At 34.8% G+C, this 23,134-nt stretch overlaps 1 protein-coding gene across 1 annotated transcript; it reads left to right on the top strand.

The window, feature by feature from the left end:
* The first annotated feature begins 1,412 nt into the window (after positions 1–1,412).
* On the top strand, positions 1,413–22,709 carry LOC138315405 (GTP-binding protein REM 1-like). The gene is made up of 4 exons (XM_069256413.1): positions 1,413–2,302; positions 14,272–14,357; positions 20,592–20,775; positions 21,139–22,709. The coding sequence occupies exons 1-4, from the start codon at positions 1,693–1,695 to the stop codon at positions 21,462–21,464; spliced, it is 1,206 nt and encodes a 401-aa protein (XP_069112514.1). The 5' UTR covers positions 1,413–1,692; the 3' UTR covers positions 21,465–22,709.
* Positions 22,710–23,134: the final 425 nt, after the last annotated feature.

Raw genomic sequence — 23,134 nt, 5'->3', positions numbered from 1 at the left:
TGTTTTCAGAAATTTCTTATCAATACAAGGAATCAGAGTGTAATCCATTTAGTCTAAGTAAGAGTAAATGCGTAACCTTAGTGTTGGTTTTCTGGTATACGATAGAGTACTACAAATGTAAAACACAAATATAGGACAATAATAAAACAAAACATAATGTGATTCTAAGAACACTATGAACAATTGGCTGGAATTATGATTTTGCAACAGTGTTCAGTATTATTTTGTTCATATCAAATTGTTCTTGCTAAATCTTACTGATACTTTTCTTTTGTCATGGCAAAGGGGTAGATCGTCATCAAATGGCAAATGCATTTTTGTTTGCTGTTGGAATAATCCCCTTAATGACATTTTGAAACAGTCAAAAAGACAATTACATTTAATTAAAAAAAAAAAGAAATAATAATAATAATAAAAAAAAACACAAAAAAAAAGAAGAAAAAAACAAAGAAAAAAACCCAAAATCCATATATACGTAGAGTTTCCTACCTATTTAGATAAGTAAAAGTATACTTAACATATCTGGTAAGTAATTCAAAATGTGATTTCAATTACAAAGTCTCCTTCCTACCACACGTACTATCCACTGTTATGTGATTCGTAATGACAAAACAGTTCAGTGTGGTATACAAAATCATTTTTTTTTAATATTCAAACATTTCTATCCTTTCTGGTTTTTTATTGAATGTTTCTTTTTAGTCTCCTACTATTATCATTTCATTTGTACCCTGCAAATTAAGATTATTGAAATTTAACCTTTTTTGACGGATACACTGGAAATTCATATATTGTTTCTCTGTTACGTAAAAGATACTTGAGATCAAACCACCCGAGTGTCAGAAACTTCCTGTATGGTCCCGGCTTAGAATATACGATATTCCAATCATTTTATTATTATGCATATCATTGTATATTTTCATACTTATAGTTTCCAATGGCATGTGTATTTTTCTAATTTTTATTTGACCGACCCATTACGTTAAAGATTATGAAATTAATTCCTTGTCATAATGTTTTAACACCAAAGGCGGAGACACCCTGTAATGATCATATATTAATAGCATGTGCCATATTAGAGTTTGTTTACTTATGTTTACTGCTGTTTTTGGTCTTCGTAACGATGTATTAGTTATAGTAATTATTAATTATTAGTTATGCTATGTCGATTATTTACATATATCTAAACATAATTTGTCATAATTATGTGTGTATATGAACAATTATCACCATATGGTCTTAATTTCCCCTCGAGTATAATAATAAACATTATCATCATCATCACCACTAATCCGGACCCGTTCAGGATCCTAGTCCAGATTTTAGACATCGCCCGTGAGATACAGGTCCGACCAATATAGTCACGTGACTGTTACAGCAGCTGCAGATGAGCTATATATATATGTATTATTTGGAGAGTCTCCTCACATAGTGCATACTAGTCTGATCTACCTGTTTGTGTTTACACAACGGTACAGGAATTTGCCGAGTGTTTTGGAAGTATTTCTTCTACCAATATTGATATGTTAAAGTCAATGTCTGACAGTTTCACTCACTACGTAATTACGGTAGAAAAATTGTTACGTTAAAAATAATTACGCGAAGGCACTGAGCGGCCAACTGTGTGTTTTGATACAATATAGATATATTGATTGAGTACTAATTGTGAATTTTACCAAAATTGCTACCGAAACCATGCGGGACCGGCCGGAAATCCGGTGCGAGGATAAGGATCTAACGGATGAACTCAAAAATACAAAAATCGTTCTTCCGGATATTCGCGTTCTGAGACAGATATCTCACGATACAAATGCAAAAGCATGCAACTCTGAGCCTGGGTCGAGGTCTTCCTCGTTTAAACACTCAGAAAAACCAAAATATCTGCACGTGAAATTTGAATCTATCCGGCGGAAGAGTATGCCTGATAATGTGATGAGTCCAGAGGAAATTGCTGAAGTACAGCAGAAAGTGGATGCCCTTTTAGCTGCCGACCCTCCGCATCAAATACAAAGAGTGCGCTCCTTCAAAATCTCCTCTAAAGGGATAGTGAACAGGGGCGACTCGTTCAGGCGATCAAGTTTAAGTAACTCCCAATCGTCACTGTGTAAGTCTGACAGTACGCGAAGGACAAAGTCTCCATTGTGTAAACAAGATCCGAAACCTCCGGAGAAGGTGGTGGATTTGTTAGCGCCGGATCAGGATGTATTCCAGGTGTCCATTGTTGGAGCTATGGGGGTTGGAAAGACGGCAATCAAACATCAGTTTGTTACGTCGGAATATATGGGAAACTTGGATACGTTTGCAGGTAAACTTTATATCACATGCTAGTTGATAATCAAATCTGTTTATAAATGACATCGAACGGACATAGAAAATGTCCTTTATAAACAGGTGTCCTTTATACAGAGGTTAATTACTAAGTATATAATATATAGAGTAGAAAATTGCACCAATGAATTGCACCAAATAATTGGTGGAATTTACCACTGTTTAATTGCAGCTAATAGCCAGGTGTCCTTTATAAAGAGATAAATTATATATAACAAATACCACATAAAGTTAATGTGTCTCCTTAAAGAAAAGTGCCCTTTATAAAGAGGTGTCCTTTATACAGAGATAAATTTATATATAACAAATACCACATAAAGTTAATGTGTCTCCTTAAAGAAAAGTGCCCTTTATAAAGAGGTGTCCTTTATACAGAGATAAATTATATATAACAAATATCACATAAAGTTAATGTGTCTCCTTAAAGAAAAGTGCCCTTTATAAAGAGGTATCCTTTATAAAGAAGTGTCTTCTATAGCAGGTTTGATTGTTTGCTTTCTCAAATTTACAGTAATGAAGAAGACAGGAAGCTAATATATAATCGCCATCAAGTGAGATACGGTGCACGTATTTGTACTATGACTTTAATATTTTTTATGTTACAACTTAAAAACAGATACTACATACCTCTAAGAACCAGCCTTCAAATAAATAGATCATATGGATTGCAATTACGAATGATGCTTTACAATGATTCCTTAACATGTGTAATGGGTTTAAAGGGGTTTTAATAGCGGGATATATCAAAGCAATGTGTTGGGTATTCTATAACTATTATATATCTATGACACCATTCTACCCAATTATGCTGCATATTTCGGATGGATAGAAGCAAAGAATGATTATCATTACCCAATGATACATTTTATGCATTCGTAAATGATGAATGCTGCCTCATAGATAGTAAATGATCATCTAATGTCCCATCAAGTGATAATATTAATTTGTTATGGATGGCATATGCTGTGCCCACCAAGAGAAAACTACTGTTGCCCTTTGACCTCCTACCTGGTTAAGTTTTAACATTTTATCAGTAGATCTAACATGATATGGACCAAATAAGATGTCTGTGAATTATATATATTGTAAAGGTGAAACATGTTCGCAAATTGGCTGATATGTATAATGTGTATTGGGCCATTGTGACGGCATCATTCCAATATTGGTTCGGCGTTTACTTACATGGGGTGAGAGGAGCCTCTGACCAAATAAGATGCAACTTTTTCTTTTTTCTTCCTCAACTGTTCAGAAGTTAAAATGAAAATAATAATCCTCCCAACAATAGTCCAACTTTACTATAATACGATATGGTACCAAACAGACAAATCTATTCATCATGTCATCGAATTTTATTGATGAGATCTTCTGTCAAAAGGATCATGATATCATTGATTATCAAATAAACTATATTATTCTTTTCCATCAGAAATAGCTTAGATGATCAAGCATTATTATAATCGTCTTTATACAGGTATACTATATATAATGCAGCATTAGTTAATCTGATGAACTGGGACACATTTCACACGATCTGATTAAAATACATATCCTTATCATAACTCTGTTACATAGAGGATCTGACCTTTACACTCCCTGTTCTTCAGTTCAGATGCTTTTTTTTTCATCTAGGCACATCAACTTAAAACGCCATTTTGTCCCAGCATGCATTTATTTGTAACTATGTTGTGTTTTTTTGGTCAGGATGTGACGACATACACGAAAATGCTTCTGTCAGCTCTCACAAACTATTTCTTCCTCGCCAAGAAATTTATAAATATGATATCTTAATTTGATTGGTTAATCCGAAAGGTCGTCACCAAAACGTGACCTTTCAAGGGATGCTGACAGATATCTATGTAACGTAATGATACTAAGGATCAGTATAACAACATATTGACTTTCACACATTTCAGCAACAACATACTGGTAAACAAAACCAAAAAAGATTAAAAAAAATAAAATACAATATACAGTCAAACGTCCTGTATATAACGACCACCCGATGGACAGAGGTAAAATGGTCTTTATAGCTAGGTGACTTTTATACAGGTTAGCTGTGTTTAAATTGGTCGTTTGGGGTACTGAAACCGGTCTTATCCAGCAGCTGGTCTTTATACACAAGTGGTTGCTACGACAGGTTTTATTGCATACGTTTTCTCTGCTGAGGTAGTTTAGCAGTTGATGGTCTGATATCATGGTTTATGCTTACATGGAATAAGTACTAGTTTAAGATTATTTGAGAAAATGCTAGATTTTCAGCGGCAGGAACCTGCAGAAAAATCATCTATGGTACCTTTGGTTTGTACGTTGGTATTTTTGTCACATTTAGTACTCAAACGTTTTCAGCCAGAGACGGTCTTTGTCATTCGGCCATCAACTGATGTATTTTTTTGTAACTTTTGTAAAACCTATATGTATCTTTGGCCCTAAGATGCATGTTTAGCAGTGGTACACAGAAATATTTGCTGATAAGGGCTCGTACATAGTACAAGTAACATGCACGGCAGTCTATGCTATACGGCGTGCATGTGTCACAACCGCTTAACGTTCGGAGATTTCTGGTCTGGTTCCCTACCAGTGTTTGTAGTATTACCCTGCGGGATAAAGAAACCACACGTGTATAGTACAAATACTGCTGCGTATATTATTGCGAATAACACGAGCGTTGTCGCATTTTATGTGCGCATAATTGCGACTGACATCGCGCTCCTTCTCTGACTTCAGTAAGAGTTACAGAAATACACACTACCATTAGAACAAAAAAAAAACCATAAGACCACCGGTGAATCGAGCTATTTATTACCTGCTACAGTTTTATTTACGGCGGATAAAATCGTATCTTTACGAAGAGATACAAACATGGCGAAAGGAACAGAAGGCTGGAATGCCAGACATGAAACCGCTTGTGGCTACGTATACGTCATGGATGCGTCAAACATAATGTACGTACCCCTGCGTTCCAGCCTGATAAGCGTTTACATGCACGCGCCTAACAGTAAATACCTCGGAGATAACTGTCGAATATAAACGCATGTCAAATACTACAAGTAACGTTGTATATTCTCTTTATATAAGCAAAGACCAGATGATGTATACAGCATAAACTCTCTCCAGACACAAAAAGCGTTCCGTCCTGCCAAACAAAACAAACAAAAAAACACGTTATCAAGCAAATTCTTACCACCTTGTTCCTTGACCAACATCATCAGATATTTTGAACGAATTTCCAAAAAAATAATTTCTATTAATTTGTTTAAGAAATCCTACGACATCGTTGAATGACATTGCTACTGAATCAGTTCTCAAATTGTTAATGGTGAGATAATTGTCACGCTTTGCATCCATTACCTAATTATCTACATGTCAAAAATCGCAATGCCACGAATTATGTCAGTTATTATAGCTGAACTTTTAATTGATTCTCATTTGATATAGTAACATCACTCAATCGGCCTGCAGTTAGGGCATTAAGATTACACGTGCTCCCCAAATGCATGAAGCAAAAAGTGACTAATTTGGGGATATTAAAATTTCTCTTCCGTGAGGAAGGCTTTTGGTTCGTTACCCCAATCAAACCTTTTGTTCATTAACACGTTCGTTCTAGTTAGCTTGTTATAATTTGTTAAAAACTGTGATAATTTTTTACCAACAAGCTTGCCATAATTTATTTTACCACAGAGAGAGAGGTGTTCCAGTAATGCTGACCTTTAGGTAGCCACCAGCTACACGTGTCTAACAAGTCACGCTATGACAAGTAATCAAACAATTTACCGCCTAACGATCAAATAAAGATATAGATAGGTCATATATTGTATATCAATTTGTATCTATAGACAGCCATACGAGATCTATTATTGGGCCGTATTGGTAAGCATGTGTACAATATATGAAGCCATAATCTCGTGAGAGATGGCTAATCTTTTAGCACTGGGCTGTAGATAAGGACGTGTTTCCTTCCACTAGTCAGTTATTGTGGAATCCCTCTCATCAACATTCTTGGCCCGATGTGCTTCATGGCGACGTCTATTAGCTATACTTGTTCCTCTGTTCTACGATATGAAAGTGTTTGGTGGAGGCAGGCGAGAGGTTCTGACACATATTTGGCACCCTACTAAACACTGGTCTGTGTTCCTATATGACGTAGACGCAGAGACATTTTTACCAAACAATTCCCTTATCAGACAACGATCATTATCATTAAACATAAGATGTCAAAGACGAACATGTGTGATTTCATTGCATTAGTTAATCGTTCAGCAGTCAGTATATTTTATGTATGTGTTATGGTTGTTATGACGAAGGCGACATTCCGCTAAGATAACAAATACGCTAATTATCAAGTTATGATGCGAGCATTAATCGAGTACATTTTGACAATGCATAAAATACATGGTGAATGTAGCAAGCGGAACAAATCTAATTCGGGTAGCTAGATTTAGACTTACTTAGAGTGTAGCACAACTAGTGCTTCACTGAAATATTGAGTTTTTAAAATATTCTTTATTCAATATCCATCATGAAGCACACAATACAACAGTATAAAACATCAACATAATATATAATTGATTGTTAACGTAACTTTATACGAGCTACTGTAAAACTGGACTTATTCGCGGTGTGGTATTTTTCGCTAATTTGGCTTTCACCGGATCTCCTCGAATGTATCCAAACGCGACCATATATTAACGAACTCCATATCTTAATATGTGACTAATCAGACTGAAAATAAGCGCGAAGCGAATCGTTTGAAAGCTGTCTAAATGTAAAAAACAAAATTACACACGAAACAAATAACCACGTTTTCATTATAAGTTTCATGTTAACAAATTAAATCTTGAGTTAATGTTAAAAACTAAAAGTTGTGTATCAATAAGTATAGACAAAAGTCTATATCATCTGCCAATAACCTTTGTTGAAAGGAAAAAAGTGAGATGAAAAAAAGCTTGATAATTAATCATTTCAAAACCAGGATAAGATCCTGTTAACGCTGTGGTATTAACTGCTAATGTCTTATATCATACATGACCTGTGAGGGTACCTTATGTAGAGCGCGTGATCAGATGAATTGCCGTCAGCGTATATCAATAAATTAAGACACTATTCCTCCTTAAATTCACGCCTGTAGTTAAATTGAAATCAAACTATTGCTGTGGCTGACAACTTGCCAAACTTGGATGGGGTTGTATACCAAACATCCTGGCGATGGTGTCAACACTCACTTCAGACAAATAAACAACTCTTTTTCCGTCTTCCTCCTTGGATAAAACATTATGTGGCCTTCTAATTCTTCATAATGCATTTGTATGGACGGAGCCAAAGTACGGACATAAATATATAGACGCCACTCAAATCCAGGAATCACTCTGACTGACTCTCTCATAGACGCTTTCAATTTCTGAGCATCAATACAATCGAAGTCCTGCTGACGCTTGTCTACTAGTAACGCTGACCTGTAGATCTAGATAAGCGTCTAAACTATGTAGACACATATGTATCTGCTCTTTAGACAATGTCAATGATAATAAACTTACCATGTCTATAGATGCAAGCAATAAATGTATATATATATTGTACTATCAGCAATATTTCTTATTAATCTTAAAAACCAATCCTTAAATTTAAATATAATTATTTAAAGATGCTCTACCGCCGACAGAGCATAAATGATATTCATCATTTGAACAATAATTGGTGTTTAATCGTGTATATAAATGTCTAATTAACACAAAAAAAAATATAAAATAATTTATTTTGCATGCGCAAACAGTTCTTCATTCCATATAGAGTATAGTGACACGGAGTTTTTCCGGGATTCAATTAATTATTTTTCATATTTTTAACTTGAAGTAAAATTAGAAGCTCAAACTTTTCAATGGTGGTAATGGTGTAAAGTAAGTAACTTTTGTAACGGAAGAAAATTACTAAATTGTCTGCTCCTGTTTATGATAGTCAAAAAATACCATTTGTCAACAGTGGAGCATCTTTAATAACATGCTTACAGATTTGAATAATTGTTTTAATGAGTTTTTGGTTTCGACTCTCTTTGGTAAATTGGTAATTTTCGATAGTTTGCTTCATAAACAGTTCTATATGTAATAGATACCTCAGACGCTTTTCTTTTACGCATTCTGCTTTCTGGATCAAATAATTATTTTGTAGCAAATATCAACTATTTGTGTTAGAACGATAAAATAATTGTGCTACTATTCAATTGTTTATTTTGAAAGGTGTTGTTGTTAATTATGTCTCCAACCTGAGATTTATTCTTGTGATTACTTCTTGATTAATATGCTAAGGCAGAGAATATTTAAATTTATGATAATGTGCATCGTTTCCATTTTCAATAATATATACATGTTCTGTATTTCCCTGTTATACTCCATAGCTGTTAAAGTGAAATTTCGCGATGAGCTGTTTAAAGCTTATTCGCGAGGGTTAATGTTCGCGAATCATCCTTGTAACCTTTGAAAACGAAATTCACATTCAAATGAAATTATGTTATTTTGATCTATTTCGCGAGGTATTAAATTCCGCGAATATATCTAAATTACAACCATGCCGAAAATATACAGTACGTTTTTTGAAAGCACGACCAAGTTCTGTTTATATATCTATGCTGTAGTTGGGTTGTGTAGAGTATTACCAAGCCTATGTACATCAATGGTTGTCACAATCATTAGATTCTTGTCAGTACAGTGAAACAATCACTGTTGTCATGGTCGGTCATTAGCCGAGTTTCATTTTGGCGATGTCTCCACTATTGCTACGCAATGAAAATTCATGATCGGTAATTGTGCTGTTATTGTCATTTTGTGTCATACGTAAATACCATCTGAGTAGCTAAAAGAAATTTAGGGTGACCCTGACTTTAATGGACATTCTAATCAATGGATTGACTATGCGTTTATAGACATTCCGGCCAAGGGATGAACTATACTTTCATAGATATTCTGACCAAGGAATAGACTATACTTTTATAAATACTCAACAAAATTAACCAAGTTATTGATTTCAGAATTATAATCATCTTGCTGAAAATGCGTTTTTTCGCATTCTGTAGCATATTTTTTTAAATTGCAATATAATATGTCCTATTGTATGCCTAAAAAGTAACACATAGCGAAATAAAAAAGGTTCAGTAAGACTCTGAAGAATATAAAACCAAATGTAAATGTGCATAAATGTATAGATGTTACGAACATAAAATAAATGAAGCCATCTGATTTAAACAGTTTCTTTGCTTCCTAAACAACTTCCACCATGAATCTAATGTAAAGCCATCTTTCCCTACTCACGCTAAAGGTTGAGAGGTCATCGTTTTATCATTACAATATGGTTTTTGTTTTCCACTTGGTCAGAAGATCCCGACCTTCGACGCCCGATGGTATGGTGTTTTCTACTCTATTGATAATGACATCCTGAGTAGACTATGGTTCTAGAATCACCTCAATGCTGCGAACGGACATAAATGCCAGGATACAGCATAGCTATGTTCAGTCATTCATGCCACAAACATATAGTATATTACTAATGTAGAAATTCCTTTGTAAACCAAAGAGATGGACAATTAGGCGACCAAGATGGTGGAGGAAAGCGTTAATTTAAACATGTAGAGATCAGTTTCATTGGGTTCCTCTAAATCTTGAGTAAGCCATGATGGCTATACATAGTGGTGAAAATGTCTTATCATTCACAAATTTTCACTAACTTTCCGTATGTTAATCGCTAAAAGAAATAAGTTCCAATTTACCGAACCCAACCGTCCACTACCAAAATCTGACACCATATTTTGTCTAGCTTTTACACTGTAATACAAAAATTGTAACATTTCTCACGATACAAAGATTTGAATTGTCTATCCCAAATTAGGTGTCAGTTTGCGATTATGTCCTTTCTTCTTGCATAGAACAAAACGTATCTCATGTACCGTAAGTTACTAATCTGTGTCTTTTTTGAGTGTCGGAATTACCCTAATTTAAAACACCATGATGTTCAGAAACGGTAGCTGTGAAAGGCTGCCAAATGTTGATTAAAAAGTACCTTTAAGAAGAAAGGATGTAGTGTAGTCTTAAAATAATCATAAGTATACTATCTATTTATTGACGGTTTAACGCTGGCACAAAGCAATTAATTTGATTTATTACATAGTTTCTTGTTTCAAATGGCCTTCAACCAAAGTTTACATTCGTAAGATATTTTTGGCGAAGGTTTTACCACAGCCCACCACGTTCGTCTGTAAAGCAATTGCGGTTGTCTGAAACGACAGAATATGTACATACACAAATATTAACCACATCTGCTTGCCATAACTTGTCCAAAGCATCAATTAATCTACACGTGTATATATCGCACGCGCTTTGCGTGGGCGCTTGCCCTCAACATAACTGTCTATATTTAAACGCTGCCAAATTCTGTCGATGTTAATTTGATATGATGATGTAAATGGGTTTCCAAGCCAAGTTCGTTTTTATCTATTTCTTTCACTTCGTTCAATCATGTATATGACAAATTCATTGGTTGAAGACATAATCGCGAATATTACATAATTTGTTATATAACATCAAATCAGATATGATAAGACATTGTAGAAACGTCAATTGATCGCCTTGCGATCGCGAAAATGAATACTGTGAAATCAGTTACATGTACATGTACCTTCGCGGGGCTCATGTTTAAGGGATTTTAACATGTCACTATATTGTTGACACTTAACCCCGATGAGAAGAGAGTTTACATTAGGAAATCTTGGAAATACGAAACGCAAGTTTGGTCCCGAATGACAGAACACCATGATATAATGTTCATATAATTATGTTTTGTGGAGAGGTAAATTCGTTGATTTTGGTCGAAAAATGAAAGCTATGAAATATAAACCTCATACGAAATATAATAAGTCTACAGTATTCTTTGAAACCTACAATAAACCAATATCTGTTTACAACATAACGTATTACCATGCAAAATATTCACTGGCACGATGACAGATCACTTGACAGCCGGAGTTAGACTCCAAGTAGGTCATAAATAATTCTTAGCTAACATTCTAAGCAGATGTGGGGTCTCTTGAGGTTTTTGTTTTATACGCGGCAGTGCCACTTGTGCGCTTCCATTAAATTGCATTTTCTATAGACACAAAGTATGGGTAGAATGTTCACTTCATATTTTATTATTTGAGGTGTTTGTATTCGTGTGAAGGTTTTTGCGGTATAGTTAAACGCTTGTCCCTGTGAAGAAGGCTCTGGGGTCTGTCCCTAGCCAAAATACACTTTAGTCTATAAAAGTGGTAGTTTCTGCACCTGTTTAGCTTAACACATAAAGGGAGTGGGACGACTAGTTTACTCGTTGTCAGTATAATGTGACCGGGGGGTGGGGGGGTGGGGGCTATTCGGTGAGATGCTTTAACCAATTACAAATAGCACTACAAAAAGGACAATAATTCCACTATTACAAAGATACACAACACAAAATCCGTAGCCTTCCAAATCATACAGACATTCACCCATCGCGACTCATAACACATATGGAAAACCGCCCTTAAATGACCCTGATCTCAAATAGGGTATAAAACGTAATGAAGCAAACACTATAAGTCACTATAAGTAGGACGTGGAAAGAGTAAAATCGCTATTTATGGAATATCATGTTAAATAGCAACAATGTTTAGGATATTCTATTATTGTTGTTTTTAACCATCTTTTTCTAAATGTCATTTCAAATCGAGGGTTCAACCACTGTGAAGACGGTTTTGTGTTTAGTTTCCTGACCGGGGTACACGAGAGTTCACGCCAATGATATTTTGACTCTCGTTTAATTACTGAGTAGTTCACCATGTCGTCTGGTGTTAGCATAATGAGACACGACCAGGGTACATATCTTATACAAATGAGGAACAATATGGTAAAGGCTCAAATTGTTAACCAAATATAACAACAGCTACTTCGGAAAGTCCTTCGCCGACCTTTACTGCAGTCGAAATACAAATCCTAATACTGTGTATTATGTACGGACATAACACTACAACATTGACATATCTGATGTATACATTAATGATATTGCTTTGGCAGTCGTACCTACTTTTCACATTCTATATCAGTAACAATCCAGGTCCTCGCATGTTTCGACTTCAATGTACTGAACACGTACTCTCGTCACCAGCTTACCAGTACAGGTATTTGGCTTTTAAAATCATTTTTAGAATTCACTTTGAAACCATTATTTCAAAAGGACAAGTTCATTTTTTTCTTATATTATTTTACATAAACAAAACAAAATCAGCTAAAATGAACATCTGATCAATTGCTTATTTAGAAAATTGCTTTAGAATTAAAATTTTGAACCTTTCTGATGTACTTAATTAAAGAAACGCACACATTATACGTTTTCTTTATACCAAACTCGGTTGGCTGGAGTCAAAAAGTACACGTGCTTCTCAATTGTTGTTTTCTCACGTTTGCAATACACGTGTATCTTGAAATATAAATACTTCACAATATTGTACTCGCAATTCTTGTGTTATAAACACAAGTGTCTGTATCTGGTTTGTGTATCGGGCGATAACTATTTAGGACCGCATCAATTTGCACCAGATAAAAATTGTTTTCTTCTGGCATATCTAACGAACTGCGTATATAAATGTTCGTATATATCTACAAACATTTGATATTGCTAATGAAATCCATATTCTCGCGTTATAAACAAGTGTCTGTTTGCGGTTTGGTGTACGGCGATAACTATTTATGAGGGCATCCATTCGCACCAAATAAAGTTTGTTTTCTTACAAGTTCCTTAAAACAAGCATTTTATATTGGTAAGCATATCTTTACTATTATTATCCCCAATACTATTATTCTTCTGTTTGTTTGATACTCCACATGTTATAAATAACAACAGTAACCACACAAACATGTTTATTATAGGAGATAGTACCAGTTGGCATGTTCAGTACTGGCCATCGGTTAGAGGAACTTGATGACGTAAAGCAAAACTCGTTGGACCTAGCGTGGTATTCGTCATATGAAAGGATATACAATAAAAAGAATACGTTTTTGTCCCAACTGTCCAATTTTAGTGGAAGTCCACCTCTGAATAAAGACCACCTGGTTACAAAGACTAGTTTTGCTCTGTCCTTTTGGTGGTCTTTTACTTGGATTGACTGTTGCAATAATGTAAAAAAAAATGGCATTGTTATTAATAGACATTTAAGGAAAATATCAATCAGGATATTTTAAAGAAATCTCAGTAGCTCAGCGAAATGGGTCGAACTCCTGTTCATTATATTTACTATATATACTCAAATATATAAATTTCTTTATTATATAAGATACTTTATGCTTATGCGTATTACTGTGATATTTCTTTGCGTAATATTAAACGGTTGTACAAAATCAAATCATACGTAGCACAGAATTTTATTAAGAATTAACCAAGCCGTACAGGTTTTGTCCATATAACATAAATGCTAATTCAAAAGACCAGCATAATTGTCTTGAAACCGACATTTTCAAAGGACGAGCCAAAAATAAACCCAGATGTTACATCACTCTGGAGATAAGAAGATTTAGCTAGAAATACCAAGTTTATCTGGCACTTATAGTGATGTCTCTATATAAACTGTACATCACGTACTTCAGCGAAAGATAAGATGTATACAAAACGCATTAATAATTGGGCAATCAGATACGATCTTACTATCCTTTTCTCCTCATAAAAAAATGATATGAAGATTATTTCCGCTTAAATTAACGGCATCGCGAAATCTCTATTTAGAAACAGTCACAGTAATAGTCATACTGTTGTTATCAAAAATCTCTATTTAGAAACAGTCACAGTAATAGTCATACTGTTGTTATCAACCATTCATTGCAGCATCTTTATGAAAGAAAAAAAAAGAAAATTGAATTTGTTAATCAATATTGGTGACTATGAATCTTTTTGTTTCTGTTACAGTGGAATCCGGCCAGCAGACAGCCGTACCTGTAATGTTAGATGACGAGGAGTCTATTGTCTTGTTTACAGACTACGATGATGCTGAGGTGAGTCTTCAGTCAACCGTGACGATCAACAGTCTTTGGAACTATCATTACTTATCTTTATTCGAGCTAAACAGGATTGTTCAGAAACCTAAACTATATGAAGCGACTTTCAAATGTCACTGTGTCACACAGCTGAGTACATTTAGGATTCGTCACTGATGTTAGTTATTGGTGATTAATTGCGAGTAAAACTGAAACAAAATGCCAAGAGTATCAGTACTAAGTGGGGAAAAGTTATCATTAATGCTTATTATATCGTCCTTCTGCTATTGGTTATCATTTAAGATCAATTTCATTAAATTTTATTTTTCAAATTTTCTTCATAATACTTATTTTCCGTCAATATTAGTATGAAGTTAAAAATAGATGTGGATACTAGATGGTAATTCAAGCACTAGATCATAATTCAAACAGGTTCCCTGAAAGACTGTGTATTTTTTTTCTAGAGCTACAATGCCGTTTCAAATGCAATATACTTTAACATCAATTCTCATTAACATACATGAATGATAATAAACTCGATAGTGTAAACATCACATGCCAATAGTGTGCAAATTTATGATAACAAATCAAACATGTTTTATTATCAAAATGTCGGTGCATCAGCCAATAATTTTGTACATTTTAAACCAACGAATTTGCATTTTTAAGCAATTTTAAATCGCATATATAGACGCTGTAGTGTAGGACATGTGTTATATCGTCCTCCTGCTTGTGTTATCATGTGGAAGATAGTCGGTAATACGAACCACAGACAAGCTGACGTCAATGTTGGCATTCTGTAAAACATTCTCATTTTCTGTCTCGCAGTGTGCAGTAAACAAATTCACAAAGCACTGGGGGAACAATACTATAATATACATGTTTTCGTCTTAGTTTCATCTTCGCTTTAGTTGTTGTTTCTATACTGTTACATTCCTGTGTACGTTTTATACATGTTTCTGTATAAGCCTGACACAATAGTAAATACGCTCAGTTTGAACGTGAGGTAACGTGATAATGTACATGTAATGCACATGTCCAATGTTGTAACCGCGTGTACATCCCCAGTACATGACTTGACGATACCTTTGAGTACATTGCTATGTTTTTTTGTTATAACCACATTCTCTGCTCTCGTGCTTAGACAACATCTGTTCCGTATTCTTGTAGAAATTCCTACAGTTTGTATCGCTAGACGGACCAACATATTGTTCATTTAACTGAAGTAAGCAAAGTTTTGATCGTTAGCACTAACGTGTTACAGAAAAATCACAATCGCTTGCCTGACCACCAAAACAAATGTTTGTCTTACCGGAAACAAGCGTTTGCTCACCTTCAAAACCAATACTTGTCTGGCCCTAAACAAATGGTTACAAACTCTTGGCTGAACCCACAATTTGAACAGCAATGACTGATAGGTGTTTAGCCTCTGAGAATAAAATTTAAACAAAAAGCAATCCTGGGCTATCTCGAAATTTTTTAGGAAATAAGAAAAAGGCATCGTGTTACTAGTAGCACATGTAAAAATGATTACACATACACGTAATATAGTGGAATATCCATATATTTTTTTTATAAATTATCGCATTCTTTCGCAAGCTTAATGCATACTGGGCAGGGATATCTGCTTTCTTCATAATGTTCGCAGAATTCACATTATAACAAACTCGATAACGATTAAGTGTATTTGCACCATTCTTTCATATTTACATTTTCACTGCAGTCCCACTATGTAACCTTATCAAGCGCAGTTGGCAGTCAAAAAGCCTATGAACTTCAACCGCTTATTATGACGCCATTATCATTGTGTCGTCACAATTGTCGTGCCGGCGATCACGGACAACGGCTGTTCAAAAAGCTGTTCCGTCCTTAACGATAACGAATGATTAATTTATTGTAAATGCAAAATTCCATGGTATTTCTACACAAGATTGTAACCAAATGTAAATATAAGCATTGAACATCTTTCAGTTGGCATTCATATTGGCTTCATGGAAATTGCCTCTGCCAAGTTGGCATTCATTTTGGCTATGAATTTCAACTGAAAGACGTTCAATGCTTAAGTAAATTGTAAAGTGACTTTAAGATACTGTCCCTCTACAATAATAGTAAAGATTTTTGTATTGACATTAGGAATAATAATTAGCATGAATCAGAACCGTGTCTCTATTTGAATAAGGTATTTAGCGTATCAAGCTTAATTTGTGAACCGAATGGACCAAATATTCAACCAAGGGCTACGCTTTTATAATAAGAACCAATAGGTTGTGACTATCACCCATAAACTATAGGTGGTGAAGTTTTCCTGTTTTTAGTCTATTGATTTTGATCATTCCGATTTCCCATGTACATGTACAATATTCAACAGTTTTTTAGGTCACCTGAGACGAAGTCTCAAGTGACCTATTCTCATCGCCTTTTGTCCGTCGTCGTGCGTCGTCCGTCGTCCTTCGTGCGTCGTCCGTCGTGCGTCGTGCGTCGTATGTCCGTAAACAATTTACATTTTCGACTTCTTCTCCAAAACTGCTGAAGCAATTTCAATGAAATTTTGCACAAACCTTCTAAGGCATAAGGCCAATCAAAATTGTGAATTATATGGTCCCCACCCCCCAGGGGGCTGTGGGAGGGGCCAAAAGGGGTAAAATTGAGTAAAATTTCAAAAATCTTCTTCTCCACTCACAGATGTGGTAGAATCAAATACTCTTCATAGATAGAAAGGTCTTAAGGTCCTTTACAAAAATTGTGAATTATATGACCGTGGGGTCTCTAGTTTCCCCCTGGGGAGGGGGTTAAGTTTACTATACTTTATATTGAGAAAACACATTTTTGCGCATTATTTGGTCATTTGTAATAGGAAATGAGTCAAATGTTGTCAGAATTATCAGTATGAGATGGCCATTTAATCCTATTAACAAATTTTCTATGACTGACCCCCAGGGGCCTTAGGGGCGGGGTCAAAAGGGGTCAAATAGGCTAAAACTTCAAAAATCTTCTTCTGAAATTCTGGAAATGGTATAATCAAATACTTTTCAGAAATAGAATGGTCTTAAGGTCCTTTACAAAAATTGTGAATTATATGACCCTGGGGTCTCACGTTTTCCCCTGGGGAGGGGGTCAAGTTTACTATAGTTTATATAGGGAAAACACATTTATGAGCATTTTTTGCTCAATTTTCATTGGAAATGAGTCAAACTTGGTTAGAATTATTAGCCTGAGATAGCATTTTAATATCATATCCACAGTGATTCTGGCCGATCCCCTGAGGGCAGAGGGGCGGGGCTAAAAATGGGTCAAATAGGCTAAAACTTCAAAAAACTTCTTCTGAAATTCTGGAAATGGTAGAAACAAATACTGTTCATAAATAGAAAGGTCTTAAGGTCCTTTACAAAAATTGTGAATTATATGACCCTGGGGTCTCACATTTCCCCCTGGGGAGGGGGTCAAGTTGACTATAGTTTATATTAGGAAAACACATTTATGAGCATTTTTTGCTCAATTTTCATTGGAAACGAGTCAAACTTGGTTAGAATTATTAGCCTGAGATAACATTTTAATATCATATCCATATTGGTCCAGGCCGACCCCCTGGGGGCAGAGGGGCGTGGCCAAAAAAGGTCAAATAGGCTAAAACTTTAAAAATATTCTTTAAAATTCTGGAAATGGTATAATCAAATACACTTTATAGATGAAAAGGTCTTAAAGTTTGTTTATAAAAATTGTAAATTATATGACCCTGGGATCTCCTGTTTCCCCTTGGGGAGGGGGTCAAGTTTACTATAGTTTATATAGGAAAAAAACATTAATGAGCATTTTTTGCTCAATTTTCATAGGAAATGAGTCAAACTTGGTTAGAATTATTAGCCTGAGATAGCATTTTAATATCATATCCACATTGGTCCTGGCCGACCCCCTGGGGGCAGAGAGGCCGGGCTTAAAAAAGGTCAAATAGGCTAAAACTTCAAAAATCTTCTAAAATTCTGGATATAGTAGAATCAAATAATTATAGATGGAAAGGTCTTCATGTGTTTTATAAAGACTGTGAATTATATGACCTTGGGGTCTCACGTTACCCCCTGGGGAGGGTCAAGTTTACTTAAGTTTATATAGGAAAAACATATTTGTGAACATTATTTGCCCAATTTTCGTAGGAAATTAGTCAAACTTGATTAGAATTATTAGCCTAAGATATAGCATTTTAACATCCATATCCGTCCTCGATGTTCCCCTGGGGGACCAGAGGGGCAGGACCAAATTTAACAGGGTCAAATTGATTAAAATTTCAAAAAATACCTCTAAGTTCACAGGTTTGATGGAAGCAAATACTCTTCATAGTCTAAAAAGGTCAAATTTATAAATCACTGACCAACTTCAAGGCCCAGCATATAGTGTTTATATGTCTTTATAAAATTTGTTTCATTATTTGTTTCATTATATATTCTAACTCAGGTGACCGTTAAGGCCCACGGGCCTCTTGTTTAAAGAAACGTTTTTCCCTTATATTGCAAATGGCATTTCACGGGATGTGACATATTTCACGAGTTATTGGAAATCGCGAAGCAATGGCAGCTAAAATGTTTCCACGCACAATAACAATAGAACATAAAAGTCACAATATCAGCAGAACATAAAAGTAGAACCTTAAAGTCACAATAACATTATAACATAAAAGTCACAATAACAGTAGAACCTAAAAGTCATATTAACAGTAGAACCTAAAAGTCATATTAACAGTAGAACCTAAAAGTCACAATAACAGTAGAACCTAAAAGTCACAATAACAGTAGAACCTAAAAGTCACAATAACAGTAGAACCTAAAAGTCACAATAACAGTAGAACATAAAAGTCACAATAACAGTAGAACATAAAAGTCACAATAACAGTAGAACATAAAAGTCACAATAACAGTAGAAACTAAAAGTCACAATAACAGTAAACTAAAATCAATAACATAGAACTAAAAAAACTAACATAAAAGTCACAATAACAGTATAACGTAAAAGTCACAATAACAGTAGAACCTAAAAGTCACAATAACAGTAGAACATAAAAGTCACAATAACAGTAGAACATAAAAGTCACAATAACAGTAGAACCTAAAAATCACAATAACAGTAGAACATAAAAGTCACAATAACAGTAGAACATAAAAGTCACAATAACAGTAGAACCTAAAAATCACAATAACAGTAGAACATAAAAGTCACAATAACAGTAGAACCTAAAAGTCATAATAACAGTAGAACCTAAAAGTCACAATAACAGTAGAACATAAAAGTCACAATAACAGTAGAACATAAAAGTCACAATAACAGTAGAACCTAAAAGTCACAATAACAGTAGAACATAAAAGTCACAATAACAGTAGAACATAAAAGTCACAATAACAGTAGAACCTAAAAGTCACAATAACAGTAGAACATAAAAGTCACAATAACAGTAGAACATAAAAGTCACAATAACAGTAGAACCTAAAAATCACAATAACAGTAGAACATAAAAGTCACAATAACAGTAGAACATAAAAGTCACAATAACAGTAGAACCTAAAAGTCACAATAACAGTATAACATAAAAGTCACAATAACAGTAGAACCTCAAAGTCACAATAACAGTAGAACATAAAAGTCACAATAACAGTAAAACCTCAAAGTCACAATAACAGTAGAACATAAATGTCACAATAACAGTAGAACCTAAAAGTCATATTAACAGTAGAACCTAAAAGTCACAATAATAGTAGAACCTAAAAGTCACAATAACAGTAGAACCTAAAAGTCATAATAACATTATAACATTAAAGTCACAATAACAGTAGAACGCACAAAAGGTCACAATAACAGTAGAACGCACAAAAGGTCACAATAACAGTAGAACTTTAGAGTCACAAAAATAGTAGAGCGCAAAAAAGGTTGGTTTACATGATCAGGTCATTGTATTACTGTATAAATGTTTTGTATATCTATTGTTTAACATGATTGTGATGTTATGTCAAGCAAAATCGCCTTCTTGTGGGTTGGTATCGATTGCTATGTCATTATTTTGTAAACGCAATTCACATCGGTGTCTCCGAAAAGTATGACATTATTCCCGCAAACACATGACGTCACAATCAATACCTAGTCGAAAGGGCAGATAACTCTGTTATATGCAAATACAGAATAAATAAAGACCAACACGAAAATAAATTGGTATACTTTAGTGGGCACTTATCTCCTGTATCACTCTTAATGTATTGTATATCTTTTCCACAGGACTGTGATGTTATGTCAAACAAAGACGCCATTGTACTGGTTTTTTCGGTAACTGACAGGAACTCGTACAACTTTGCCAGGGACTGCTTACTAGACTTACGGCAGACGCTCAAGTCCAACCAAGTCATCATACTGGTAGCCAATAAGACTGATATAGTCCGAGGTCGAGAGGTCACCAGCGAAGGTAAAATTCCCCTCTCAAATTATGACCCTGTCATCGTACTCTAGGAGACTTCTAATTTTGTTAGAGCGTTTATCCATTCACAATTGTACATATTACTACGCGTTGTATATTTCTTAAAATTACTGAATTATGGACGTCTAAATTGCAGCTTTATAATGTAATTGTTTCACTAGATAAGCAATCATAAAACATCTTGATGTTAATTTAAAGAAGCTTTAATGTCCGTATAACCTTTATTATGTAATCTTAACTAGCGTTGAAACCGATGCTTGTGTACCCATTCTCTTCCAGAAGTATTCTAATTTTAGAAGTTCTTGTCATTGGAATATATACCATCCTTTTGTTTTTATTTTTATTTTACAGAAGCTATTGCAACTGCCGAACAATATCGGTGTAAATACGTTGAAACATCGGCATCACTCAACCATAAAATTGACGAGCTTCTAGTCGGTGTTTTAAAGCAAATCCGACTGTCACGAAAGGCTAAAGGGAAAAAAGAAAAGAAAGCAGAACTGTCTGGTTCCGGTACCGCAGCATCAGCATCTGCAGCTAATGCTCCAACGACCGAACCTGCAGCAGCTTCAAAACCGGAGGAAAAGCAAAGCGAGTCGGTCTTCCAACGATTCTTCAAAGGATTATTTGGTCGGTTTACTAAGAAGAAGGATAATGTGGACAATCTTTACAACTGAACTCATTGGTGCTGTCATGTTGGTACAATGTATATCTGAAGAAAGTGGGGCCAAATCGTGTAGGTCATCTGACGAAATAATACTTAGAGTTTGATAAGTATCAGGTCTATATATATAGCTATTGTGTCAACGAAACATTGAGTATGATATATTACAAAGATTTCGGTCACACGAGAGAACGATACTAGTAGTAGCTTAAGGCGTTGAAGGAACTTGGTGATTGCAAACATAATAATTTGTAAAATAACGAAAGATTCAATTAAAAGGAAGGAAGAGGAATTAAATCGGTGTTTAGAAAGTGCTTTCCTTTTTTTCGTGCCAAATGGCTCTACTGTATTTCAATTATGTGTGTCATGCTATGCAACTTGTAGTCTGTCTTTGATGAATACCATCATATCGTATTTATTCTGCCGCCGACTCATTTTGGAATCAATTCTTACAACGTGGGGCGATATATATTTGCCAAAGGAGAAACTATTTGGCCCCATGCAAGACAACCAATTTAAGTTAACAGCACCAAGAAAAGTCACAAGCAAAACTGATTACCAAACTACATCCGTCCAATTGTTCTGAGAAATGTGGATACGATACTGTTAATATGCTCTCGTACTTTACGCATGCGTGGCAACTATGCAATCAAGCGATGTCGCTAACATATTTTATACATGACAACAGTTTGAAAGTAACAAGAAGAAAAATGAACAACAATGGAACTTATAACGATCGTTGAATTATGACACTTTCCGTTATCCGTACAATGTCAGCATTACTGTAAAGTGTAATTTGTCTGACCGGATGTCACCGGAACTATCGTGTTTGGCCGGTGTAGCCAGGTTTCCTGATTATCAAGAAGGAAAATGTTATACAATTACGGACAACAGGGGGCTGCGGATTAAAAAAACCGGCTGGTTTTGACAAGTGATACTGTATTTCTGTTATCTTTTTTATGAATAACAAACATATTTTAAGTCACAAATAGATTTTAGTAACGAAGAAAATGTTGAAACTTTTGTTAATTTTCTAGTAACGTTAACTATCGACGGCACGTGAATGTCACAATTATACGAGGCAAAACCTATGCTTGATTTATGATGGTTTAAGCGACATGTGATTGGGGATGTCCTAAGCGACACTTTATTGGAGATATTATTTGATATGGTGTGATTTCATGGTTCATGTTTTCATTTCAGACATTCCTAGTCATAAACCATCTTGTATGTAATAAATTATTTTTACAAGTTCCAATGGTGTTCATTTGGTGTTTTATTCCTTTTTTATCTTGATTTACAAGTATGGACGATCTACGGTACGGGGTCTGTGATAAAATCACATAAACGTAGCTTCCATTGAATAATTATAACAAATACCAACCCAGATAATTACTTTAATTGATCACGTAGCGCATATCACTCTAAAGTAGATCCCCAACGTACAGCGCAGTTCAGTTTACTTCTCAGGTGAAATTGGCACCGAGATATTTGCAATATATAATTTCCCGTTTTTAATAATCAAATAATTGTACCGTAACTATTATACATTATCGAAATCTCATTTCAAAAGGATGTCTTTATACCCTGCCATAAAGGTTTAATAACTAATTTTCGCCAGTAGGCTTGTGTGGCTGTGTTCAAGATATGTGTATTGGAACTATGCTATTCAAGTATATTTAT

Source organism: Argopecten irradians, chromosome 2 (genome assembly GCF_041381155.1).
Source record: "Argopecten irradians isolate NY chromosome 2, Ai_NY, whole genome shotgun sequence".
Lineage (NCBI taxonomy): Eukaryota > Metazoa > Mollusca > Bivalvia > Pectinida > Pectinidae > Argopecten > Argopecten irradians.
Note: the sequence above shows the minus strand (reverse complement) of the source record. Positions and strands in the feature narration are given on the sequence as shown.